General features: G+C 43.8%; 1 protein-coding gene across 4 annotated transcripts in view; it reads left to right on the forward strand.

The window, feature by feature from the left end:
• The window catches only part of dlg1 (MAGUK family member discs large 1), a 660,262-nt gene that overhangs the window by 87,581 nt on the left and 546,541 nt on the right, over nucleotides 1–26,140 (forward strand). For all 4 annotated transcript variants that reach the window (XM_076367771.1, XM_076367772.1, XM_076367774.1 and 1 more), the window contains one exon: nucleotides 3,448–3,579. In XM_076367771.1, the coding sequence (XP_076223886.1) occupies nucleotides 3,448–3,579 (132 nt within the window). The remainder of the gene's footprint in view (nucleotides 1–3,447; nucleotides 3,580–26,140) is intronic.

Below are 26,140 nucleotides of genomic sequence, written 5' to 3' on the forward strand. Positions count from 1 at the left end.
GGTTATAATATTAAATATTTTAATGAATTTTAAAGAAACTACCCTAAAATTATTAAATATTTCACACATTCAAATTTTGCACTGAGAAGGAAAATAAAAGATCGAAGAGATGTTATAGCAGTTCTTATTTTCGCTAGGAATACTATAAAAATTAGTCGCAGTTGCTGATAGATTACAAAACAACCTGCAGTGCTAAGGGTTAAAACTTTGCAATCCTCGATATAAAGACTATAGACCAATGAACGCGTAATCGCATAGAGTTTTAATGTCCGATACAAGTTAGTGTATCGTGTTTACAACACTGTACCATAGAATATCGGTCGAAAGCATTACACAAGGGTCCTCCAGCCTAACTCGGTAATCGTGTCGTCAAGAACGTCATTAACAAGATGCTCATTAAAGTCGCCGTCCAGTAATGATGTGACTTTTGGGCGGACGTTTGAACGTTATGGGCTGAAATTTTAATTGCTGTATCCTCTTTCAAGCTTAACAGCTTAATTAACGGTCTTGGGGCGGCGTTGTTTCTTAACGATCCTAACGTCCCCTTAGCAGTGGTTGCACAAGAAGAAAACTTCGTTGATTTCACCAAAGGGAGCAGAGTTATCGTTCCCAGTTACGAGATAAGGAAACATGCCGCAACTATTATGTTCCCATAACTAATCATTCGCATACCATTCTATGGCATTGAAGAATGCGAAGCGTTTCCCTCATTTTTAACCAGGGCTACAATACTAATATCGTTCTCGAATAATGCGATTACCATAGTTCTTCACCAAGAAAATCACTTACTACCAAAGGGTTCCACAAATCTGTAGATTTGACTTTTAGATAGCTGCTAAAGGATTCTTATCCGAAAGCCGAGCTTTCATAAAGTATGTGTGCCGCGAGGACGATAATTCTCTTGAAAGCCGTTCGTAAACCACGCTGGTCCGCCGATAAATCCATCCAAATGATTTTCCCCGAAGAATCCCCGACATGAATTGCATCTGCCTCGATATCTCTTCGTGTTCTCCGAAGTCTGCAAATTCGGGGAACCCATCGCGGACGAGCGAACCGGTTGCAGCCGAGGGTAACGAACTGGAAGCGGAGTGAAAATTCGCATTATCCGTCGGCGAGACATTTATATCGTTGTTTGCGAGTCGCGCCACCCATCGCCTTTCGCCTCATCTCGCGGCCATATTGTATTACGAGCAAAAGAAGGTCACAGTTTCTTAGGGACGAGATCGCGCGAACGTTTACGAGCCGATCGATCCTTCCGCCCGTGGTTCCGGATTCGTACAGAAAGTAGCGCGAATCAACAAGTGCGCCGACCACTCGTTCGCGACCGTTTAAACTATCCGGAAGGAAATCATCGCGACGATCTTCAGATTTTCGAGAGCAATTCCGTAATATCCGTTGATCGATTGTTTGAAGCGCGGCTTGGAGAAAATGGAATCTTCTCAGACATCGTGAAGGACGATTGTTTAGTTCTTCCTTTAATTTCATTTTCTTTAATTGGTTCGCGAAGGTCGCGTCCATTTTACAATTCGTAGTCTCGAATACAGTGTAGGCTGAAAGTATGAATAGAGATCGTTAATTATGAATTATGTTGTAATTGATATATTGCTTTCTGTAATTATAATCGTAATTAATAAAGATAGGTATATAGTATATATTGGCAAGTTTAAAGAAGCAGCGGTAGTCGCAGGAGTGCTCATGATAGTTTCATAGCGAGCTCTTAGCTACGTCGTTGATACCTCCATTGTTCCTTCTCGATTTCCGCTGAATGCATATGGGAGTCTAAAGTAGTTCCGTCTGTTCCTATGACATTGTCGTTGGCCTTCTGTACGTCGCCGGCAGACGCCTCTTACGTCGTGCAATTCAATGTGAGAATGTCTAGGAAATAGACTGAAAGCATTCGGCAATTTTTCTTTGCATTTCAGACACAATAGAATCCCTAGTATCCAAATAATTCATCATTCGAACGGAGTTACCTCTTAGAAATTCAATAGAATTACTCTCAAGCTTACTGAAATAATATGAAATTATATATTCAACAATTTTACACTATCTTCTAGTATCTTTACCCATCCATCATAACTATACCGATATCATAATAAAAAGTCCGTGTCAAAAAAGAAACGAGAAGACTTTAAAGATAGAAAATCTATAAGTACTTGAAACAAGCTGCCACTCTACAGAATCTATATTTAAGCAATTACAATTAGAGTAAAAAAAGTAACTGCTCCGGTTTCCAAGGATTTCTCTTTCGAGATTCCTATAAATTCTTCATTATTATATTATCGAGCGCAATCGAATGCATAGTTAATATCGAAACTGAATTATTCCGCCTTCCGTATCCGCGAGATAACACAAAGAAGCCCGATTACCTCGTGAATTTAAGCGAGTTACACGTTTCACGCCCGATTAATCGGCGCGTACAATTGCAACGCGTTAATCGCCGATGAATTTACCGCGTAACGATGATTGCGCTTTCAGGCGGCGAAGTATCGGGATTCAAAGGCGAGTCCTCGTCGAGAGAGCGACTCGTTATTACCCTTGTTTCGCAGGAATAATTTCGCGTGCGCGACGACTGCTCGTTCTCAGTCGGATCAAATGCACCTGCGCGTCCGTGCTCCTTTTATTTCGGATCCGCCGTGTGTGCCCTTGCCCCAGCCGCTGTCCCCCCCCCCCCCCCGGGCCTTTTGTGCGCGAAATTTTTGTGTTCATTCGTGGAGAACAATCGCGACGCGCTCCCGACGCTGGTCCGCGACAAGAAATATTAACGTTTATCTAAAACGTTCGCGTTCGCAAATAAATATTTCCAGCCGTTTCGTTCCCCCGTAATTTCACCGGATATTCCGCGGCGGAGGAAACAAATTTTTCCATCTTCCCCCGCGGAATATAACGTCACGTGCTTCCGCAGTGGAGGCCGGCATTCGAATTGCAAGTAGCTTGCGCCTTCCACGCGTCGCCATTCTCACGATTATTTTTTCCGTTTCGTTGCGCCATTACGCCCCCGCATCGACCCTGTTCTTCCTTCCCTTCATTCATATGCAATTTCATATTTCAACGGTTGTAATTTTAATTCGGTAAATATTCTGCGCGCGGCGGGCTCCTCTCGGTTGCTCGCGCTACCTGACGATATCCGGTTAGCAGAGCGGTTATTTTCGTTCGTTGGAAAAATGTTTTGCCTCTGGCATCGTTCACGATAATTTCTCATATTCTTATAACGGTGAATAGAAGTGGTGTTCCGGATAATGAAATTATTGGGATATCATGATGCTTTAGTTGTACAGGCTTCAAGTATGGTTTTATTCGTTTACTTTTGACCGTTCTTTTTGGAGTGAACTTTCAATGGAACATGTGACATGTAGTTTTTCTTGTATTTCTCGAGAGGAAGTAATATAAAAGTGGAACGCGTTTAGTTGTAGATCATTTTCTAATGTCTCATTTTCGTATGTACAGAGGCTCACCGAGCTCTGGAGCTCCTGGAAGACTATCACGCCAAGCTGACGAGGCCTCAGGACAAACAGCTCCGATTGGCCATCGAGCGCGTCATCCGGATCTTCAAAAGCAGGCTCTTCCAGGCGCTATTAGGTAAGTACCGAACTCTTCAACTAATTAGAAATTCAGAAAATCTTGCGGGGCGTATTTTCTCACCCAGTCAAACCGCTAATTAGTCCACCGTTGCCTTATAAATAACCTCATGCGCGCAGTTAAAGTGGAATGGAGGATCCAATGAAAAATTCAATAGTTTGTGTACCAACGCGAGTATTATGATACAAGTAGAGGTAGTCGTTTGGAAATAAATGAATGTAAACAATGAGGAGTCATTCTAGAGGAAAGCGGATTCAACGGGGGGGATTTAATGCAAATAACGAGCGAGCTCGGTCTTTCTCCGCGGGCGGGATTAACTTTATAATTCGAATTCAAATATACGTATCGATAGAATTCTCGTCTCACATCGACCGATCGGCGCCGAGCGTTTGAAAATCCGAAAAATTCCTGCGACTCGTGGAGGATTCAAAGAGACGGCGCCTCATCCCATTCTCTGTGCTTCACCTCAATCTCATCTTATTTATCGGAACTGGCACGTTGCCTCTCGAACGTTTCTCCCGCCATTGTTATTCGGAATAAAGCGCTCTTACCGCACGATTCATTCTGTTCGAATCCCTTCAGACCAGAGCTCCGCTCACCTGAAAGTTTGACTGAAGCTTTACGGAATTTCCGGAAAATGATATATATAATTTATATTTATATATAATACATAATATATATATATATAAAAATATATATAATATATAATACATTGTATTGTATATACATACATACTCACGTATATACGATGTACGAAAGTTATTGTTTGCATCTGAATTCGAAACTTTGCTCTGTCGACAGCAACTATATAGTTCCCAATATATCCCCTATAAAGATAACAAGAATTCTTCATATACAGAATAGTCCCCTTCTTGCGCATTTCACGTTTCCCTTTATTCTCAATCTACCGGGTGATCCGTTTTGATCGTTGTACGTGAATCTGTTTATTTAGATGCGAGAATAGTCGAAATAGCAGTGGTAAAACAGGAGCATAATTGCTTCTTTCGATATTCTTTGAAATAGGTTGCAATCATTTAATATACATCAGATTAAAAGCTATAAATTGAAATCTAACAGGTTATTATTGTCATCGATAATATATTTTAATTCTCGATAAATATGGCTTGGATATATAGTATATGGTGTGGTTTACTATTAGATGATAATATTTGAAAATGTGGATCTTTAATAAAAAGAGAATTAGGAAAACAACAATATATTTAATAAGATAAAGGAAACAATACGGACAACACGTAAAATACAACGCACGACGCTCGCACCAAAAATGTTCCTCTCCGCTGTCGCTCACCAAAATGTCCCCATGCACGCATTTCCACTCGCTTTTATCACACACCCCCCATTCGCTCTGTCTTTCTCACCCTTGCACCCTTCTCACTCGCATCTTCCGTCCATAGTCAAAATTCACGCAGTCACGTACACACTTTTCTCACGGTTCAGTCGCTCAGTTCCAGACACTCTTCCTCGCATTCTTTCAGCCACTCGAAATTGTCTAAACGCAGTCACACTATTTCCCAAACATCCCGGCGCCGGTCCGTCGCAATACGACCTGGTCGCTCTTACGCACGCACAACAAACCATTCATCCTACAATAAATATTCTAGATACTACAGATATTTCGTATAGCGTGTCCGTGTAATCCACACATTCCGTCTGCACAAGTGACCAGGGCCGAGAGTTGGGCGCAACGTTTTTAAAACTTCGTAGCGTCCTTTCATTTCCGGCGCGGATGTGGAAACTCGTGCGAGTTACTTCGTGCCCGGCCAGATTGTTCTATTCGGTCTGCTCGGTATAATGCTCTTTGGTATAGAGGAGATTAGCCCGTTGCATCTGCAACTGTGTCGGTCGCACCGCTTTGCCTGTTACTGCTGATAACCCCGGACACCCTTGCCTACACTCCCATCGGTGACGTGGACAATGGACCCAAGATTACACGTCATATCAGCGCTAAGTACTTAACGAGATTAGAGTGGACCGCGAAACATCCGGAATTAGCACCTTTCCACTGGAATCATCTTAAGATGGATATACAATTCGAACGTAACGCGGAAAAGACTGCGATGCAGCTGATAAATATATTGCGACCGAACAATGAATCTTTATACAAACTTAGAATTTCCCGAAGAGATTTCGAAGAACAAGGATCGCGTGAAAGTGAACTTCTCTCTTGAAAAGTTGATTAAATTGGAAATAAAATAATAGTGTCCTTAAATTCTTCAAAAATGCATCGAATTCAAGGTTCAGCGATAAGTCTCTGAAAAATAAATCGAAGAGATCCGAGATTTGACGTGAATGTGTTTTTGTTAAATAAATATTAAATCGTAGATTCTATTTATTCACTGTTGTAGAGCTTGGTTATAATGCTACGATGACGCGTTCAGTCGTGTTTCCACCGGAATTCCGACGTACAAGTATTTTCCGCGTCGATGGAATAATTAACAATTTCGTTGGAGCGGTTTGTACTGGCTGCGTTATGAGGTCCATTTCATAATTAATGATTCGAGGGAGATTGCTTTACCGTATCGTTGTCTGCGCACCATAGTTTCCTGGTCAATGCCCGCAAGATTACGCGTCACGCTGGCTGGGCTAAGTACGTAACAAGGTTACAATTTAGAACTAAGCACGTAACCGTGGTGTGTGCCGGGAAACTTGGAGGCAGTAGTTTAGACGAGCACGGCGAAATAATGGCGTCTATTGAAATTGAAGCCCGAGTTCGCTGACGTTTGACGTTGATTACCAACAATTGTGTCATATCTTGCGTCATCGTTCTTCGACTTACACGTCACAGCACACCGAGATACCCGCTGAATGACTCGTCCTAATTAAAAGCGTGAAGTCTGTGCCTTATCGCGTAAAGTAATCGATCAATACTGAATATGTTCATTATAATAGCTCGGCAAAGAGGTTGCCTTCTAAAATAAACAGGAAAACAAAATATTTGTTCTAAAAGATAATAGAGTATCATCCTTGAAAGTGCAATCTATAATTTTCAACGACAATCGTTACGCTTACCTTTCCAACGATTTTTTATTAGTAATAAGGACATAAATTTGAAAAACTTGCTTGCCAGTCTAAAGTAAAATTCTTCTCAATTAATACCTGTGCCCGTGTTACCTAACAGTGACCTGCCCCTGCACTTACCTCTAAATGGCAGTCAATAGAACAGCTTTCACCGCTGCATCGCCTCGCACCACTGTTTTTAGTATTGAAATGCTTGTGTCAGCAGCGAAGAAAGAGGGTCGGCGAACGTTCTGAAAGTTGTGGTTTCTCGAAAGGGGACATCTTTATTCAAACATCTTTTTAAAGTGACTTTACGTTGAAGCTCGCAACTTCAGACGAACGTCCACTTGATGACGAGCATCCTCGCCAAGTCTGCTTAATTTTCTAATTCCACCTTTCAGGGAATGAAGGCCCTTGCCTTTTACCCATTAGCGCGCAGCTTATTTTACCTCATTTACCCAGCAGCAAGACTTTGTTCCTGTAAACAGATTGCGATGGTATTCCAACGGACGAAGCTACGGAGCTCCTCCATTCAACATTTCGTTTCACTCCTTTTCCTTTCCGAGCCAACGTGCATAATTAAATAGTGTGTCTACGTTGGAAAACACTAAAAGCGTCCAATTACTTCTAACAAAAGTTTACACTGAAATACACGTTTCCTCGCGCAGAAATCGACAGTTCCCAGAACAGCCGTGCAACGAACGCCAGATGCAGAATTACCGGTCACCGGGTAGAATCGCTCGAAGTGGCCAGAGCACAAACGACGACGTGCAACATCGCGGCCAGGGTTGCAAGTGGAAGCGGGTCACGAGTGACAGCCGGCGCACTCGTGATTTAATTTTCAATCATTCGGATCCCTCGCACTTGCCCTCGATCTCGTTGCGCCTCATCTTCCGGTTAATTGCGAGGACAGAGGGAACCGATGGCGGCGTGTAACGTGTTCGCGAGTCTGTGAAATTACTCTTGGAAATCGTCGCCTCCGTTCCCACAGTTTCAAGGATTTAATAACCGAAGAAGGGCTGACGGTGGATTCTGAAGAGTACAGGTCGGGTTAACCTTTTTCCTTGAACTTGTCAAAGACAATCCGCGAACTGGCTCGCCCCGCATCCGTGGACGGGTCCTTCCTTTGGTCAGCAAACTCGGGCGAACTTCGAGAGGCCGCTGGGCCATTTGTGAACCGGTTGAAATTCGCGAACGCCGGGAGCGGGGCCGGGGAGGGAGGGGTCCACAGAGAACGAGGCACTCGACTCGCCCCGGATGAGTGCTCTCAATTTATCGTTCTCTCGCCCTCGGTTGCTCCCCGGATCTCTTCCACTCGTTACCCTCGCCATCAGCTTCGGCCACGGTTATCCGCGTGGATCGCGGATCAGCGTTGATGAGAGCACGCCCGAGATGCAAATTAAAGAGACGCGAAGGCAGACTGAAACCTTTGGACCTGGGAGGAATGTTGATATTCCGAGAAATCTGTGTGACCCGGTTTCTGTGCTGCGAATACACACGCCGCTTTGTATTTCTGCTTGTAACTTGACTGGTTTCCGTGTAACGGCATGTGGATCGATTCTTCTTAGGACTTACAGTTCGACTAGGAAGATTGGGTGATTTTATATTAGAAAGCGAATGGAAATACAGTATTTTTTCAAAGGTTTTGTATCGGAAAGAAATGACTTCGAACGTTTCGTTGATACGAATGGATTAATTGCAAAAAGTTGTACTTTGTAAGTTTCATTGTTTGGGAAAGAGTATACTTTTTGATGTTTATAGCTTGCTGTTTCTACTAATTGTGAGGATCGATTTTACGTAGAAGAGTAATTATTCAGATATGAAATAAATTTCTCTTCCGTCGTGTACTGTTAATTAGGGGTTGAGGAAGATTGATCGACAGCGTGCTGCGTTGAAAACTGTTTTTATTTACGTTCATCTAAATTCTCCAATCCCTGCGTGTTGTTTCTCTTCAGTTGCTTGCCGTCCATCGTGTTGCTCACCGTGAAAAGTCTCCCGAGCCATTAGTAACGATAATATTTTCTGACAAATTGAAGTAATGGAAGTTGGAGTATTCGACGCACCTAATGCCAGACCAATCCTGTAATTCCTTTTTCATGGGCGGATTTGAATCGTGGCGCACACCAAGGAATACGTACTCACGGATTGGCGGTTGTCTGGTTAACCGGAGTTAGATGTGCCGCTGCTTTCCTACAATCCAACGCCCGGGAATCCAAATTGCTTTGATCGGCGGAGCTGTGGGTTTCGGTCGTTTTTCCCGATTTTTCTCGGGGAAAGATTGAGTGTAAAAGACTCGATTTGACCCCTAATGCACCATGCGGGATTCGCGTTAGAATATTTTCAGCGAGCAAGGAAATTGAATTAAATTCTGCTGCATTCAGCGTCGATAGAAATAAGAAACTCATTATATTTTCACGTCCCGAGATTCATTCGTCGCGAAACGCGGTTAGTCGTCAGAATGTTTTGAACTTCCGAATTTTCACCTTAATTTCGCGCTGCAACTATTCCTTAAGTAGAAATCTCCGTGAAATGTAGTTCACCTGACGCGCCAGCTATCCAATAGAGTCGGATTTAGGATTTTTGGCCGAGGAGATATCTAGAGCAGAGTCGCGCCAAGGGATCTAATTAGAGAAAGCCAATCTGCTAATTCTAGAATTCGATTCAATCACTTTCGCGCGATCCCGTCGACTAATGAATGAATAAAAGCGTCTGATTAAAACTTGAAGCTCGTCCCATTTTACAATAACCAGAACACCTTTGTACCTTGTTTTTCCAGAAAATATTACGCTAAACAAACGTCGAGCTTCCAAAAACTACGAAAACAACGGAAAAACCCCATAGTACCCTACACGCGAATAAGAAAGAACTTTCTTAATTTTCCAAGGCCAATTTCATTGCGCTAAAAAGAGAATCAGATTCAATTCCATTGATTTAATTATATCCGATAAGTCGATACCACGTAAACGGTAAGTGCATAATTGAATTCTTGATTACGGCTGTGATCGCGGTCTCGGTTTCCCTTTCAATTATTCGAATTCCGGTATCGATGTCCGTTGTGGTCAGGGATTGGATGTGCATTTCTGTCGAGGTTGCGGTTCGCGCGAAAAAATTCGCGAGTAATTAAGACTGCTAACCGGGAGGCGGCAGCAGCCAGATATCCATAACCGCTGATTGCGCTCGTCTGTGGCGCGGGGATTTTTCGAACGGTCGAGAACGCGGAACGAAAAACCGGCTATTTAAGGGCGATGTAAATTCGTTACGTCACGTAACCTGTTGGTTACAACCCGGCGAGTAACACGGCCGCTCGCGCCGTGGTCCGGGTCGCGCGACACGGCGCGCAGTGCGCACTATTTCACACCTTGGCGGCGGATGCGCCGGACGTCGCGTTGCAAAACAGGGCCCGCTGACAAATTTCCCACCCCCTTTACGCACGTGCATCGGCTCCGGCCTGGTTTCGGGCAATATTTCTATGGCCTGCGTTTAATTCATCCGCAGGAAGCCGAAAAACATAAACTCCGCTTGCCAGTGGGGGGAAAAAAAGGAAAAAATACACTTGTCCGTTGTGCGGAGTATGAAATAACGTTCGCTTAATTTAATATGTCCTGAAATATTCAGCTGTCACTTCTTGCTGGTTAGTTTCGTTGTGGATACTTCGTGGCTAGTCGAATAATACACGCGTCGAATGGAAGCATTTGTTTTTCTTTACAGTTATTAGAGCTTGAACGCTTGCAGCGATTGAAATTAAATCGAATCGAAAGCTTGGAGAACAGTTTTGCTCTCGTTCGCAGCCGATTTTTAATGGAAACGGTAATCTTAAGGACTCTCTGGGCGTGACAGATTAATACGCGTGAAAGTGCGACGGAAATGTAGAACGGTTTGCGTGTAGTTCGCTTCGGGGAAAGTGAACGAAATCGTTTTGTACACTGGTTTTCATATTTGACGAGTGAACGTTGTATACGTTTGCGATCAACTTCAGTGGTGAAGAGTAATGAAGTGATAATTATGTTTTATTCGATCATAAATTTACGGGTAATCGAGTACATTATCCCATTGAAGCGGGAATTTCTCTATGGGAAGCAGAAAAATAGATATTTTCGGTGTGAAACTGGTAAAGCATCGATCAATCTTCTGTCCGAGAAGGGGCAATAAATTGAGCAAACTTCATTATCACGTCCGTGACGTTTAATGCAATTTCAGTGATGCTGTAAACGTATTTCTCGGGCGCTGGTGAATCAGACGTACCTTGTTAGCTTTAAAGGAAACTGAGCTTGTTGTCGCGGAACTTGAAAATCAGCTTTGCCGTGACGCTGCAACGTCGAAATTCAGGTCGGCCGCCGATCGATGGAGAAATTTTTCTCGAACGTCTGCCGAAAGAATTGGAAGTATCGCTCGCCATTAGCCGTCGCTCTCGAATCGCGAGAATCGCTTGAATCGCGGCACACCTGCGACAAGAACGCAGTAACGAGTCGAGGAAAATGACACGTTTCAATGGTCGTTTCGTATTGCTGCTCCGGTAAATGGAAATCGTAATTGAATATGAGATTTTTACCAGTGAAACAATATTTGGAATTTACCTCTGTATTACATGGTAATTGATTCTGTCGAATTTGTGGATTCTCTGGAATTTAATCAAATATAATTTGACTAATTTGCAATTAAGAGAAGTATGTGTGATTCAAAGAATATGCGTAACACAATGAAATATAATGTACAAGCGGCGATTAAATCGTAAAGCACTTTATCTGCAGCTGTTATGAATTATACGTACGAAATTTTATTTCCTCTAAAGATCTTCGGTTCGCTAATGATGTTTGTTTAAATCTGTTTGAATGTGTGTTATAACTTTAAATTGAAACATGCTGATTGAACTCTCGAGCACTTTCCAATATACAGAGAGCACGGGACAGAGGTATGAAAGGGATGATTTTCCACGGAAAAGTGAACTGAAAATGTGAAATCAAATTTCAGATATGGAGCTCAGTTTCGAAAAAATTAAGCTTCAAAATTCACCCGGCGAGATTACTCTCGCACACTGCGGACAGCGTGTCCGGCTATGGCTGACTCTTTCTACTTGCAGTTAACATCGCCCATACCACGCTGTATAACCTGTGTTCTCTCAGTTTTAGTATCATCTACATTGCGGTATATACGAAATCATTGACGCATTATTGTTCACATAAGTGTTCGCATAAAGGCGCTCCTATAGGCCACCGTATCCACGCATTTATGGGGCATCGAAGCTTAGAGAATATTCAAAAATGAATGCTTTCAATTTCTCGAAACCTTCGACGGGAATATTACACTTTAATTCAATTATTCCCTCGTTTCATATAAAAAACATATTATTAAGAAAATTTATTTTGTCCTAAATAATATAAGCATTAAAAGATTAATTTAAAAACAGAAGGCCATACACAAAGGTCGATGCGTCGATGAAAAAGAAACTGTAAATATTAAGTTTTTGTACCATAAGTTAACATAAAAATAACTTATGGGATAACCTGATATTACGCGAATCAATCTTTCACGGTCCAGCACCATCGATCAAGTCTCCCTCAATGGATTCACCGTAACGACGTCGAACGCATTATGACGATCACAGTACGCATATTTGTTATTAAGCGACGTACTCGCTCAGAGATCGCTCCGGCTGCCACGTGAATTAATAGACCGCATTCACGGCTGGCTCTCGAAAAACCCATAGAAGCGTCGTGCTTAGATCGATCGGTCCGAATTCAACGTAGACTAGGCTTTTCCACTTTTCCCGGAGAAAATAGCGGAAAGAACGCCGCGCGATGCGAGCGGGGAATGGGATCGAGGATCGAAAACGCGCGTACACGGCCATTCAGCCTGAATGCGGCCGCGGCGCGTTTCGATTTTGAAAATTCGGGCGACGGTATCCGCGGCCATCCGGTTCAATAATGAAAAGCCTGCAATCGAAAATGCAATTTTTCCGAGCAATACGATCAGCCCTCGCTCCGCCCTACCCGGTCATTCCCGACTCTCCGTTACCTCCGAATACAATTCCTTCCGTCGGGCGGAATGTAAATTCGATAAGTAATCCCCTACCTCCCATCAAAATCGAAATCCTCCCCTATAGATTTCGCGTTTCACGCTTTTACTTTCACGGCTGAGTAACTCGAGACCGGCTGAATCATTGATCGGCCGTGTGTACCCTTTTGTCTCGGATTTATTTTTGCACCGAGTTCCCCGATTTCTTTTTACGCTCATTCGCGAAGCAACCGCAATTTCTTTTCATCCAGACATTTTTATGAGAACTCTGATCGAGAATTCTAGAATCATCCGATGTAAATTACCCGCTGAAATAGCTGGGAACGTTTACCAAGACTGTATTCACAAACTCCGATAACTGCCGCTGAAAGGAACTGTATTAAATTGTCTTATCGCTAATATTATATTCCGCATTCAATTCCAATTTTTCACGATACACCGGTATATCCTTCAACGTCGACCAGAGATCCTCGGCGACGTCAAAGAGACGTTAAGGTGATAACGGTATCGCGAACGTCGAAAAATGAACGCGAGGAACGGGAGAACACGTGAAACTGAAAAGAGTCGCTGACGCGTTGACAGTGGTTCACGCGCGAGTGTCAATTTCTTTTTTCCCACCGTTTATGCGTGCTCGTGGCCCGAGCCCTATTTTTGTTGCTTTCATCTTCCGCGCACCAAAATGTCGGCCGCGAGTGCAACGTCCCGGGGCAGGGCGGGCAAGCGAATGATCGCCCGACCAGATGAAGCTGCAATTTTCTGCGCTGCCGCCGCGTCTAACGCCCGAAATAAATCGGATTTTCCGCGTCACCCGGCCGAGAATAGAAAAAACGCCCGACGGTAAATACAACCGGGCGCCGCGCGAAAGAAAATTAATCGCGATTAAAATAAACGATTCACCGTGAATAATCCCCGGCGCGGGCCCGCTCGCGTGCGTCCGCTCGCCCCGTCGCATTTCGACCGGGAAATCGCGTCCTGGAAGAGGACGGTCCGATGCTCGAAAGTTATTACCGGCTCGAATGCCACGTCGCCGAACAATCCGTCAACAGACGGCGAGCTACGGAAATATCGGAGCGGCAGATGCGCGCTATAAATTTTTTATAATCTGTTTGTACGCTGCTTGAAGCGCTTATCTTGAATTCTCGCGCGATTCGCTGGTCCGTGGACTCTCGCCGGTGTTTCAATCCTTCGGGAATTAATTCGTGAAAAGGAATGTATCGCTAGTCATTAAACACTAGAACTGTGCAGTATATAATACGATGGGAAAACATGCGATTCTTATAGAACTTATAAGAATTCATTTTTAATTATCCTTGATGTCCGTTAGAATATGCAAGTGAAATTGTTCATTTTTAAAATTACCGATAATTAACAGTTTCATTGTATCAACGATTGCAAACTAACATTGAAATCAACCATTTTGAAATTTGATAATATACTTTTCGATACAACAGTATGTCAATCGCCTGAGAGTCATTTAATTAAATCAGACTTAATATAAGAAAGTTGATTCTTCTATCGACCAAGAATAGCTTTATCCAAACACTTTCACATCCATTTATCAGTTCGCATTTAGTTCTGCGTCGTTCGAGCAGAATGAAAATATATGGAATACGCGAACGACGATAGCGAGGCGGCCAAGATTCGTTTGAATAATGGAAAAGTGGCTTAATAAAAACACGCGGGTTTTATTCGCAGACGAGCCCTCCGGTCGGACTTTTTTTTCTGTGTGTATAGGCGGCACAATGGGAGCCGGGAGGATATGAGTAGCGCAATCTTCGCAGTGGATCTTAACACCTACTTTGTTTCACATACGGCTCACAATGCCACTGTACATATTGCGGGCGCACGAAGAAGTGTATGGTCGACCTTACATAACGAACTTTTGTCCCGGGGTCCGAGGAATCCATTAATTATCATTGCGGAGTGGCCTTTATTGTCACGCTGCCGGAGCTTTGTTTCCACGGGCGGAACGCAGCTGGCAAAGTAGCTGCAGTTCCCAAAGCTGCAGATGCGCCTCTAATTCTTAGGAAACGGCTGGATTTACTCGGAATTGTTTTCGTCCCATGGAACGGCGCGGCGCGAAGCCCGCGACAATTATATATACGCGTTCGCGGCAATCCTCGTAAAAAGCTTGAGATCACTGTGCGCCGTTCAGAAATTGCGGAATTATATCGAAGAAATATTGCTTCAGAAATCGCGGCGCGGCCGGGAAATACACCGCTGAAAACATTTGTTCGTTACCGTTGCCGTTTACATTCGTATTTAATCGCCTTTGTATTCTCTGCATTTTGCAATTAATTCGAACAGGTGCACACTCCATTGCGGAAGTATAGAGATCATTGCGTTCACGGGGACAACTGATATACGAATTATTTTATCCGCGGCCGGTTCGTTGTACAAGTTAATTAGAATGAATCGGAGACATGAAGTGTTCCGATAACTTCGTAAACTTGTCGGTTACACGAGAAAAATATTTCTATTCTGTGTAAGCGAGTAAAATCGGAGAATATTGATTAATATACTTATTAGCTTACAGTAACAGGATTACAGTAATTGAAATCACATTCAGGAATTCAGTCGCTGTGGAGTTTTATTCGGCGTAGTTGGGATTCTCTTGGCAGCGCATGATTCTATGATATTTCACTTTCAGATAAAAGTGGATTCCCTTTGAAAATATGTAATAAATCCTTATTGCTTCGTAATATTCTATGATACCCGGCGACAGTAAGGCGTTAAACCGCATATGCGTGTACCGAAGGTCTGCGCACGTGAGCATATACGTACACGTATCCGTATCATATTGACGCTGGATACCTGAGCATTGATGTGTTGATACGTTTCCAATAACGTTATTGGTATTGCATACATCGCAATATCAGAATATTGTACCGGGGCGCGGACTCCCTTTGCAAAAGCTCTCGATACTCTGCTCTACAATGAAATACGCGTATTTTTACAACTATCGGTTCGAGCGAAATGTACTTCGAGAATTACCTGTTTCGTTATTTTTTTATCTCGCAGACAGACTTTGGAATTTTCGAAGAGTTCGAACGCATAATTGTATTTAGCTTTTCACTGGACACATTCGACGCTTTACAATGAGACAGGTGTCATTTGAAACGAACTAATGCGAAAACATACGTAAATTAAGAAAAAGTTATTTTATATGAATATTCTATGAATATTTAATATTATATATAACACTTTGTAATTTTGTTATATCAAATGAAATGGTGAGAGTCATTTCTGGAGTGCAAAGGATTAGACGGACTTAAGTAGTTCTATCCACTTGTTCCAATTTCTAGACGTCATCTTTTTCCATTTTTAACGTCGCTAAACGATCTATATAACAATTTACTTAAAACTATTTCCCTTTCACTCTAGCACTACAATATGAAAAATTCACCGAACTCTATCGAATCTAAACAAAATTGTATTAACACTCTCCGAATGTATTCTACCCGCATCTACACCTTCGTCTACACTTCCCATGTACGTCTAATCCGCATCACAGATTCAGTGAAATCGTATTACATCGAAGCACATCAATTCTCCAACGTTGAAACTTTAGCGGACGCGCAATAATTACAGCGTTACCGGGATTTTCCTTCGGAGGCAGCTTTAAAGAGTTAAACCGCTTTCCATTAAAATTCGATTAAAATCATCCGAAAGACAAATTCCCAACATTAAACTGTCTAACAGTGAATCGACGCCGCAATCGAGAGGGAGAGGGAAAGGAAAAAGAAGGAAATCCTGTCGGACAGAGTGAAAAGTAACTTCTCGGAAAGAAAGTTTCCAACCGGCGACAGGATCGTTAGTATCGAGTTCCCGTGCTCTGCGTGGAATTGCCATTGGTCCCCGACGATGGTTCCGTTGCCAGTGGCGCGGGTGCGGCGGGAGGGGTTGGCGGTGTTTCCGTGCCGACTGGCGGGACGATTTGAAATTCAAAGCACGACCAGGCACTGTTGTAAGATCGTTAACCGAATACCACGATCGTTGCTGCGGGCGCAGTCGCCGCAGTTGTTACGAGGGTGGCCAATTTCTCTCGTTTTCCTCCGGAATCGTTCTCATTCGTTGGTCCGTGTCGCACATGCGAATCCGATTCGTCGCCATAAACTTGCCCGTTAGTCGCAGCGCCGCGATTTTCGGTCATTTCGCGCTCCCCGCTCCCCGCCCCCGGCGAGGAGAATTACGACATTACGATTTCTATAAATCCCCGCGAATAATTCACCTCGCAGGACCTCCATTGTTACCGGTCGTTCCTTCGAGAACTACTTTCCTCGACTTCCGGCGTGATTCGTTACCATCGATTCCCCCTTGGTCTTTTCCGCCAATCTTGCAGCGATCATTCATTGGGAAGCATTAAAATCGTGGTTTTTCGGTGGAATATATCTCCGCATTCCTCTTGAGGTTCATTCACGATCGTAAGGGTTCTCGGAGCGATGGCAGATTGACTTGGTTGTTTGACGCTTGGAGGGATTTTCAATCGGTACAGAGGTTTGTGAGTTGCGAGTGGTAGTCTTGGAGGTAGTTGGTGGTTGGAAAGATTGAGTCCATCAGATTACGTCGCCTTTTCAGAATTTAGCTATGACAAACTATAACTTTTTCATCTTCTACACGACACCCCTTTCGAACAGTACTCCTTCTATTCGATGAATACCAGTTATCATAGTTTATAAAATAATCAAGATTCCTTTGAGATTCTCGTTGACAATGGCATAAGAATTATAAAGATCACCGCGAGAAATCCGTAAACAACGTGAGTGCTTCAGGGGATCCCCTCGCGAGGGATGTTTGAGGAACTCGAACGGGAACAATAAGGTAGACGGAGGCGAGCCGAAACCGCAGGAAGGGAACAATATGCAAATGAAATCAGAGCTGATGACGTACCGGCTGGCGAAGCCAGCGTGAGCAGGATTCGTCGTACTTCGTCGTTCGGTGTCCGTGCGTCGTGACGACGAACCGCGATTGTAAATACTTCGAAATTATTACGTGACCTCGTTGTTCCGCCTTGTTTGCAGGAAAAAACTCGATTCAATCCGGGAATGTAACGAGCACCTTAATCATTCTTCGCGGAATTATTGCTGCCCTGCACTTAATTACCGGTCATTCCGTGCGACCGTCGTGGAATATTAATTAGACGGCCGCGGGAACGCTTCGATCGTTCCTCATCGTTCAAACTTAACGAGCATCCTCTCTTCGGGCGAACGGCGCGTTCTACCCGTGTTTTTGTCTTTAATGAGCAATGCACCGCTATTAATCAAGCTTCTAATTGCCGGCACCGAATTTTATCGCTGTTTTCTCTTAGAGGAACGCGTCGAGCGCAACAAACGAGTATCTCCGCGGACGTTGAAGCACGGCGTCTGCTCGTGAAATTTCCCTCTGAGCGCAGCTATCGAAAAAATTTTAGAAAAGTCAGACAATCCGACCCGACCCGCGCCTTATTTGCCACTTAATCCGGCCGCCCACCGTTCGGGAACAATTTTAACGAGCGGCCGGCCGCGAGATTTTGCATAAAGCGAACGGAGCGTTATTCGGCATAAATTAAATTCATTACGATCTTAACATCCTATAATGCAACGACGGCGCTGTGTTTGCCACGGCACACGTTGACTACAAGGGAAACGGATTATAAATAATCACGCCCCTCTTTTATTTGAGCATTGAGCGTCGCTGTTTACGGATCGTTGGTGATACTCTCAGTTTTCGAGATTATTCGGCTGGCTTCCGCAGACAATGGAGATAACTTGTTGGAAACTTATCGTGGGCGGATCACGTCCATTGAATTGAATCGTTGCACTCGGGTAATTGATTTATCTTCTAATGTGACCTCGAATCGCCGAAGTTCGACACGAAGAGATTCTAATTTTGCGAATTAAGGCGAGTCGAAAGTAGCTTTCACCCGCGTGGAAAAAAGTTCTCGTTCAGTGCATTGTAGCCGGTTCATTAAAGTATCCCACTCACGGGGTCGGATCGATTTAATGAAAAGGGTCGGGGCTTGTTTGCCGATTCGCGACTGTTCGGCGTTCAGTTTTCGTTATTGTTTTAATTTGAATGTGCCCGGTATAATGCGCCCCTTTCGGTATAATTATTTGCAGTTGAATGTGCTGAGAGCAGCATTTCGCTGCGCCCTTTTCGCGCCGAGCGCTCTCTAACGCGGATCGATCCCTCTCGCGAACCGCAACAGAGAACACCGTGGCACCTTTGTATCGGGCAAGATACCCGTCCCGTTCCTTTTTATCTTGAAATTCCGGATGCTGACTGCATCTCATTATCCGTCATTACGCGAGAGATCAGAAACGCGCGTACACGGCCCGGCACGGAGTGAAATTTAACGACAATTGGGTCACGTCGTCCTCCTCGAACGATTTTCGGTACCTACCGCAGCTCCCGGTGCCACCGATTCGAGACGAATCCCACGTTTCTCCGAGAAATTGTTTCGCGCTGACTAGGGAACCCGTCGAACCGACATCCGACGATTTCGACGGTACTTTCGTAAAAACTGGGTTCCGCGAAAATGACTCGTAGCTTTCTTGTTGGAGACTGTTCGTATCGGAAAAACGTGTTAAGGCTTTTCTATGCGATAACTTCACTCGAATTCTAATTATAATTCAGATAACGTAGATAACTTTATTTCTAAATATATAACTCCTATATTTTCATTGTAACAATAAGTGATACTTCTAATAATATCAGTAAAATGCGAAGTCTTCTACATTTACAGCTCATAAAGCGCTTTGAGCGGGGCTAACGGTAAGGCAAGAACTTTCCACGTAATTCCAAAATTCTCAGCGTTCAAAATACAAATTCCCGTGGAAATTCTCAGTTTAATCATTGACCGAGCAGAAGGAAGCTTCGAGTTACTCGTTTCTCTGTGATTTGCTCGCGAAGAGTCGCTGCAGAAGCATCCTTAGTCCGGCAGTGGCGTTTTCCTCGAGCGAAGTTTACGTCCGAACGAAGACGCCCGAACTTCGTTCCCCAGGCGTCGGGCGTTACGAAACACTTTGCGCGGGCAAAAGCCAGTCGCCGGAAGTCGGATCCTCGAGATAGTCTTCTCGAAATGTCAATTGCCTCGGTGAACTTTCCGGGTCGCGGAATCCTCGAAGTTCCGATCCGCCGTTGAAGTTCAAGGGGAAAACGCGTTTCGCTCGCTTGCGGGCTCGGCGGGGGCCGTAAAACTATGCAAATGTATCACGCGCACGCGAACGGCCGGGTTAAGTGATTTACTTGTTTAATAATCTCCATTGAGCGGCGGAATTCATGCCTCATTTGCGTAATGCGCGACGACGTTGTTCCGACGGTGTCTCGGCGGCGAGCCACGAGAAATCCAGGCCCGCGGGCGACCATTAACAACTTCGTTGGAAACTTGTTACGCCGTGCAATCCCCCTCCCCCCTTCCATTCTTCTATGAATATTAGGCTGGCGCTTGATTTTCGGATATAAAGCTGCACGTACATAGGTAAGATAAGAGAGCGTTGATCATCAGCTGGATGGGAGCTATTCGACATAGCTTTCTTTGGTCTCTATGTGCGATTATCGGAAAATTTAAACTTGACAATGGTCTTTGCGTGATTATTTCCTAGAGAATGAATGAAATCGAAATTGGAATATTTCCATTGGAATATTGGAATATAATTCATCGAAAAGTCGCTTGAATAAAGATCTACGGAGAAACGAAGTCAATACGGGTCGAACGGTAGACAACGATGATACTTTCGGGTGATTCCTTTTAAAGAACGAAGGGACCGTGTCGAGACGTTTCCAAGTTTCTCGCTCCCTTTAATTCGAAACTCGGGCAACTTGGGATTCTTATAACTTCGTTTGTTTTCGTCGGCTTTAAATTCGAGGCTCATCGGCCTGTATCGCGGTTCACGAGAAGTAAGTGGAACTTCCGGGGCAGGCGGGGAAGGGGGTTGGTTTCAGGGCGATAGGATCCGCAGGAATAACGCGAGGTATTTCCCAGCAGTATTCTCTTCCGCGACAAATTTTTGATGATAACGCGTTCCGAGCGAGATAAAACCGCCGCTGCTCCTACCGATAAACTAGCAGAAGCTTCGGAAACTAAAGTTTCTTCCGGAAGTTGAGCACTCTTCATCTTCACATAATTTATTATCGAGCAATAAAAATCGAGGAAACACCTTCGTGAAATATCGGAAGCTCGCGAAGGTTCGTTTACCCTGAGAAACTGTACATCCCATTTACAATCGAAAATGAAACTATTACTGAAACATTCCTACATCATTTCCTTGATTATTCGTAATTAATTCTCCTATTACGACATCATTCGATACACGAGTAATTTGCTCTCAGCCATTCGCGAAACTATCTAATAGATTTCTCTGGCGTTTAAAATATTCGTTGTATTCCACTTCCGAGGCGTAACGTTGATGAACTACAGCTGCATATCGCGTTTCGAGGGATGAAGTTGGAATCAAAGCCGAGTGGCGAGACTGTGTGCACGGAAAAGTCGGTGTCTGTGCGATGTGCATGTATAACGAACGTTGCGGCACGGCAGTTCCACGGTGGCGTAACGGCTAACGCGGTATTTACTGTACGACCAGACGCGGACATCTCGTAGACATGCACGATATCAAGTTATACGGAATTTCAGTCCGGTAGCTTGTTATAAACTCGATTACTCGGTTACTTATGCTGCATCGCGGCTAATCACGTAATATCAAGTACGCTGTCTGACCAGCCACTGTCCGTATCTACTCGGCCCGAAGCAGTTCCGAGAGAACGCGCGATTGCACGACGCTGACGGGAATCGCGACGGTTCCTCGGTGCTTAATCGATGTAAATAGTATTACTCTCGAGTAAATACAGCGATAAGTAATTCACTTCGATATGCATTGTCCAGTTTAATGTTTTATATCTATTTTTCGATGTTCTGGACATTCACAGATGTTTTTCAACACGTTCACTGCTGAAAGAATGTTGAACGTTTTAAGTAATTTATTATCAAAATGATGTTAGAATTAATTATTAATGATTCGGTATTATAGTTTCTACGTTACACTATTATTTGGTAACTTATATCACTAGATATTTTAATCCGACGTCGATTTTCTTGGGTAAGGTATAATCTTTTAATCAATATTTTATGGATACGTTTATTTATGTTAACATTTTCTTAAGAAAAATAGTATTTTTCACAGGAAATAACTTCACCGCGATGCTTCAAGGAAATTCTATGTAGAGTGTGGCCAACCCAGCAGCATTCGCTTTAAATAGAAACGCTTCGAGTTGATCCATCATTCGTGTATATCTTCATCGATCGGCGGAGTGCTAAGCAACGTTCATGGCAATCGATTCATCAAAAGTCCAATAAAGTAATATCTATTTGAAATCGCGGCGCCCCGCACGTAATAACACAAATTTCCCGTCGTTCCGTACGTCAGAAAAATGAATGGCAGTCACGCAATGTCGGGTCGCGGTATCAGGTGATCGCGCTTGAAACACTTTCTTCCGGGCGCACGCAAAAACCGTATCTATTTCCCTTGAACGTGAAAAAAAGATTAGTGCCGTAGGAAACAGCGCGGCGCGTGAATGGATAAAACCGTGGTATATAAAACCCATGAACAATAGTAAAATACTATCGAAGTAAACGAGCAGTGATAATTCATTACTCCGAGAACCAAGAGAAATCCAAGGGTTGCTCAAATTTATTATTTGCATGCGAAAAAGCATCCTTTATTCTCAAAAATTCAGTAGCTTGACAAGGGACGCGCAGGGGAAGTAATAAACGCCGTGAAAGCGCAAGAAAGAAAATAGACGGCCAAAGTGGCTGAAAATACGAATACTGTCAGCGTGAAGGTATCTAGCAGAAAAAGAAATTGGAAAATTATTCAAATTTTAAACCCGGTTGCAAGAAAGGCATTCAACTTTGATCCTTACACAAGCGAACAGAATTTCTCGACTGCGGTGATACTTTGCAATCTATTAAACGGATAGCTTTCATCTATACTTTATAAGCAATAAAATCTCGCTATAAAGAAGATTAAAACTTAACAATAGCGATTTATTCTACAAACCAAATATCATTACTTCAAAAACTCCACGTTCGAAAGTGAACATTAAAGAAACTCCTCAATTGATAAAACAGCGAACGAAGAAACACGATAAACAACTATGAAAAGCGAAACATTTAATACAAAATAGTCGAATTAAACGATTCCAGAATGTCAGCTCGCAACTTCCATCGAATCATTTAGATTCGAAACAGGGAAGCTAGGAGAAGCGTTGAGATTGGAAAAAAGGGGCTCGGTGAAATAGGGTGCAACGCGTAGAAGAAATAATAAATGACAGTAAAGGGCGTGAAAGGAGTCGGAAGACCGTTAAAACAGTTAGACCCGGGCGTCATCGCAGCGGTGTCTGGTGCCGGGGACGTCCAGGGAAGTAAATGGACTCGAATCCATCGGACTTGCACATCGAAGAGCAAAGGGGGTGTGACGGAACGGTTCGGGCTGCTAGACGCCATAGGAAAGGTCTGTGAAATATTGCCTCCGGATTCTGCATCCACCGACTCGTCTGCCTTCTACCCCGAGCCCCCAACCCCTTACCGGTTCCACCTTTGAACACCACCTTACCGCCGAAGATCCTCCCTCCGAGACGAAACCAGAAGTTAAACGTCGTCGCGTTTATTTCACGTTGACGTTGCCGCCCCTCTGTCCCCTGGGCCCTCATCCTCTGCACTTTTTATACCGTACCTGCCCCCGAGTCGTTCCCTACCCTTTTCCTTCGAGTTCTCGTTTCCATAATGTATCGAGGGTGGGCTTCTCCAGCCACCGGCGCCTCATATTTTCAAATTTCGTTTTAACGATTCCTGCGCAATTTTTCGCGGATCTGTTTATTATTACACTGAATGCGTACGCAAATATTCATTTCAATTGCGATGTTTGAGAGAACTTTCCCTTCGAACTCTCGTTTATGTACCGTATCGAGCGTGCGTTTCTCTTTTAGTGGAAGCTTCGCGTTTCTAACGATTTTTATGTGACTTGTTGTAGACCTAATTGTTATTGAACTTCGGACGTTTATGATAATATGCATCCTTATTGCGACGTTTGGGAGAACCGAAATTGTAGCTTCGCGAGGTTTTGAAATTTGCGAGTTTGGTCATTCCGTTCGAGATTTTTGTGTTTGAGGTGCTCGTTCTTGCGCTGTCTGGTTTCATTTTCTCGTACAGCGTGCAGTTGTTTAAGATTAAAGAAGTTAAGATATCTTTATTCCTGTCTTTCATATCACTGTATTAATTTAATCAAGAGATACGTATAATCTTATTAAAACTTTGGCGCTGTGAAGCAAGTTCAAAAAGTGTTTTCTAAAGATCTAAACCCGTTTTACCTCGTCAACCCGGGTAAAAAACGTTTATCATTGTGCAGAAGATCGAATCCGTGTTCGCGATTTGGAATGAATTATTAGAAAACGATTATTATTCGCGATACGTATCTGCTGATGCAAGACAATCAATGATAGTGATCTGCGCAGCGGGAATAGATAGCTGATTAATATTATTTTAATGACATCGTCTGCTTGCGTACCGTTAATGCAAAAGTTAACCTATAACATTCCATTTAATAATCCCATTTCGATTATTTAATCCGCCGTCTATGCGCTGCGCGTTAGCGTTGCCGAGCGTTTCCTTCGGAATTGGGTTCGCTTAAAAAGGTGTTAATTTCACGAGCGTTGAAAAACCAGCTACTAACGGAGGCGTTATGTTTCTGCAGTAAGCTGGCAAGTATTCGTTTCCCTTTTTCCGGTTAAACCCTCTTTTTCATCGCTTACGTTCGCTACGAGCAATTAGCATCGCTCCGCAGGTGGACCATACCTAAAGTTCCATCGACCGAGCTGAAAAGTTTAAATACAAAACGGGAATGAAGAGGGCTGACATCGATTACGCGACGAAGAGGTAGACTCCGCAGCTTCCACTGTTCCACCGATTGTTCCCTTTAATTGGCCCGCACGCTATAAATCTTTTTCATATTACTTCTTATCGACTGGGTCCGGCGTCGTCCCTTTCTCAAATTTAATCTGCATTCATGCATACTTCCGTGGAACTTTCACCGGACTTTTCTACCTTTCGACGTCACCGGTGTCCAATTGGAAGATGATTCCTCCACTTTTCGATGAACTTCGAACCGCGTGGATACGAAATTTCATAAAGTAAAGAATGAAGAGAATAGCTAAATGAAAGGGTAAAAAATTGTTCGATGTCGCACGAACGAAAGCATTGTCAATCGAGCTTCGGCTCTAGATTTTGACGGGCGGGGTGATTACAGGGAAACTTCGGATCATCAGGTTCCTCTATATTTTCCTTGTTACATCGCATGCAGAAATTCTGGAAAAAATCTGTCAGACTACAGTTACCGGTATAGCTAGACAGGCAATTGTTCCGACCCTTTTGTTAGTAAACCTTTGCTAAATACGAAAAATTTTAATAAGATACGGTTTTCCAGTCGAAGTTCAAACCCGACGTAGTTCATTTATATTTCAACAATACATGCTCGTAAATACCGTGCTCGAGTTTTCCTCAACTTCTCGCCACACTCTGCTACAGTCAGAAAGAAACACGGATCAGTTTCCCTCGCGTTCCTCGCAAGAAGATGCAAACACAGAAAGCCGTCGCAAATCTACCTCTCGGCGAAAAATTCCTATCGATTCTCGATTCATCTTTTCCATAACGCTGCACAATAATCCTATCCCGTCCGCGTTAATTGCCGTATCGCGCGCACTCGAACGCCCGCCCGGGGAACGATTAAAACTAATTGAAACAGAAATTGCATGCCAGGATTGCGTGAAAGTAACTTTACCTTTCATTCGCCCGTAACGCGGCTGCAGACTTGTTAGGAGATAGACGGCGAACTTATCCGGAAGAAAACGGCGGCCGCCGGTTGTTCCACAATTTTCCCTGAGTTACAACGGAGCTTAGTGTCCTTCCGCGTCGTTTCACCAGTCTCGGGGTTTTCTTAAAGCCGCGGGAAGCGGCGTAATCGAAAGTCGCCGGATTAGACTTTCTCGGCCCCGGGAACACGGCCGCACATGCACGAAGATTGCTTGCAGATTTTCCCGCGTTCGCCTACAAACTAATCAAACTTTCTCGGCCTGGCCTTCGACTCCGCGACCGGGAAGCTTCCTGTTTTTCGCGTTTCATTCTGTTATCGTTCCACGTAATATTACTCCCATGGTCCCGCGCGACGCGTAATTGTCTCGAGATTCGACATCCCGACGATTCCACGGCGCAAATCGAATTTCTTTCGATTCGAAGAGGCCCCTGTACGTTTCCCGTTCTCAGAAACAGATTTTTCGAACGGCGCGTTACCGGGATCTGATTAATCAAATGGCTTTTACTCGGCCCGAAGAAGGTTAATTACTTGGAGGAATAAATGAGCGCGGCATCGTTCTTTCTTCGCCGGCGACGAGAGATCTTTCTTCATTTATCTCCTGGAAAGTTACCGGCCTGAAGTCCCCTTTTCTTTTTCACCTTTTTGTCGCGTCTCTTGATGCGATGGCGATTTAATACTTTTCTCTTCGC

Source organism: Nomia melanderi, chromosome 5, assembly GCF_051020985.1.
Source record: "Nomia melanderi isolate GNS246 chromosome 5, iyNomMela1, whole genome shotgun sequence".
Classification (NCBI taxonomy): Eukaryota; Metazoa; Arthropoda; class Insecta; order Hymenoptera; family Halictidae; genus Nomia; species Nomia melanderi.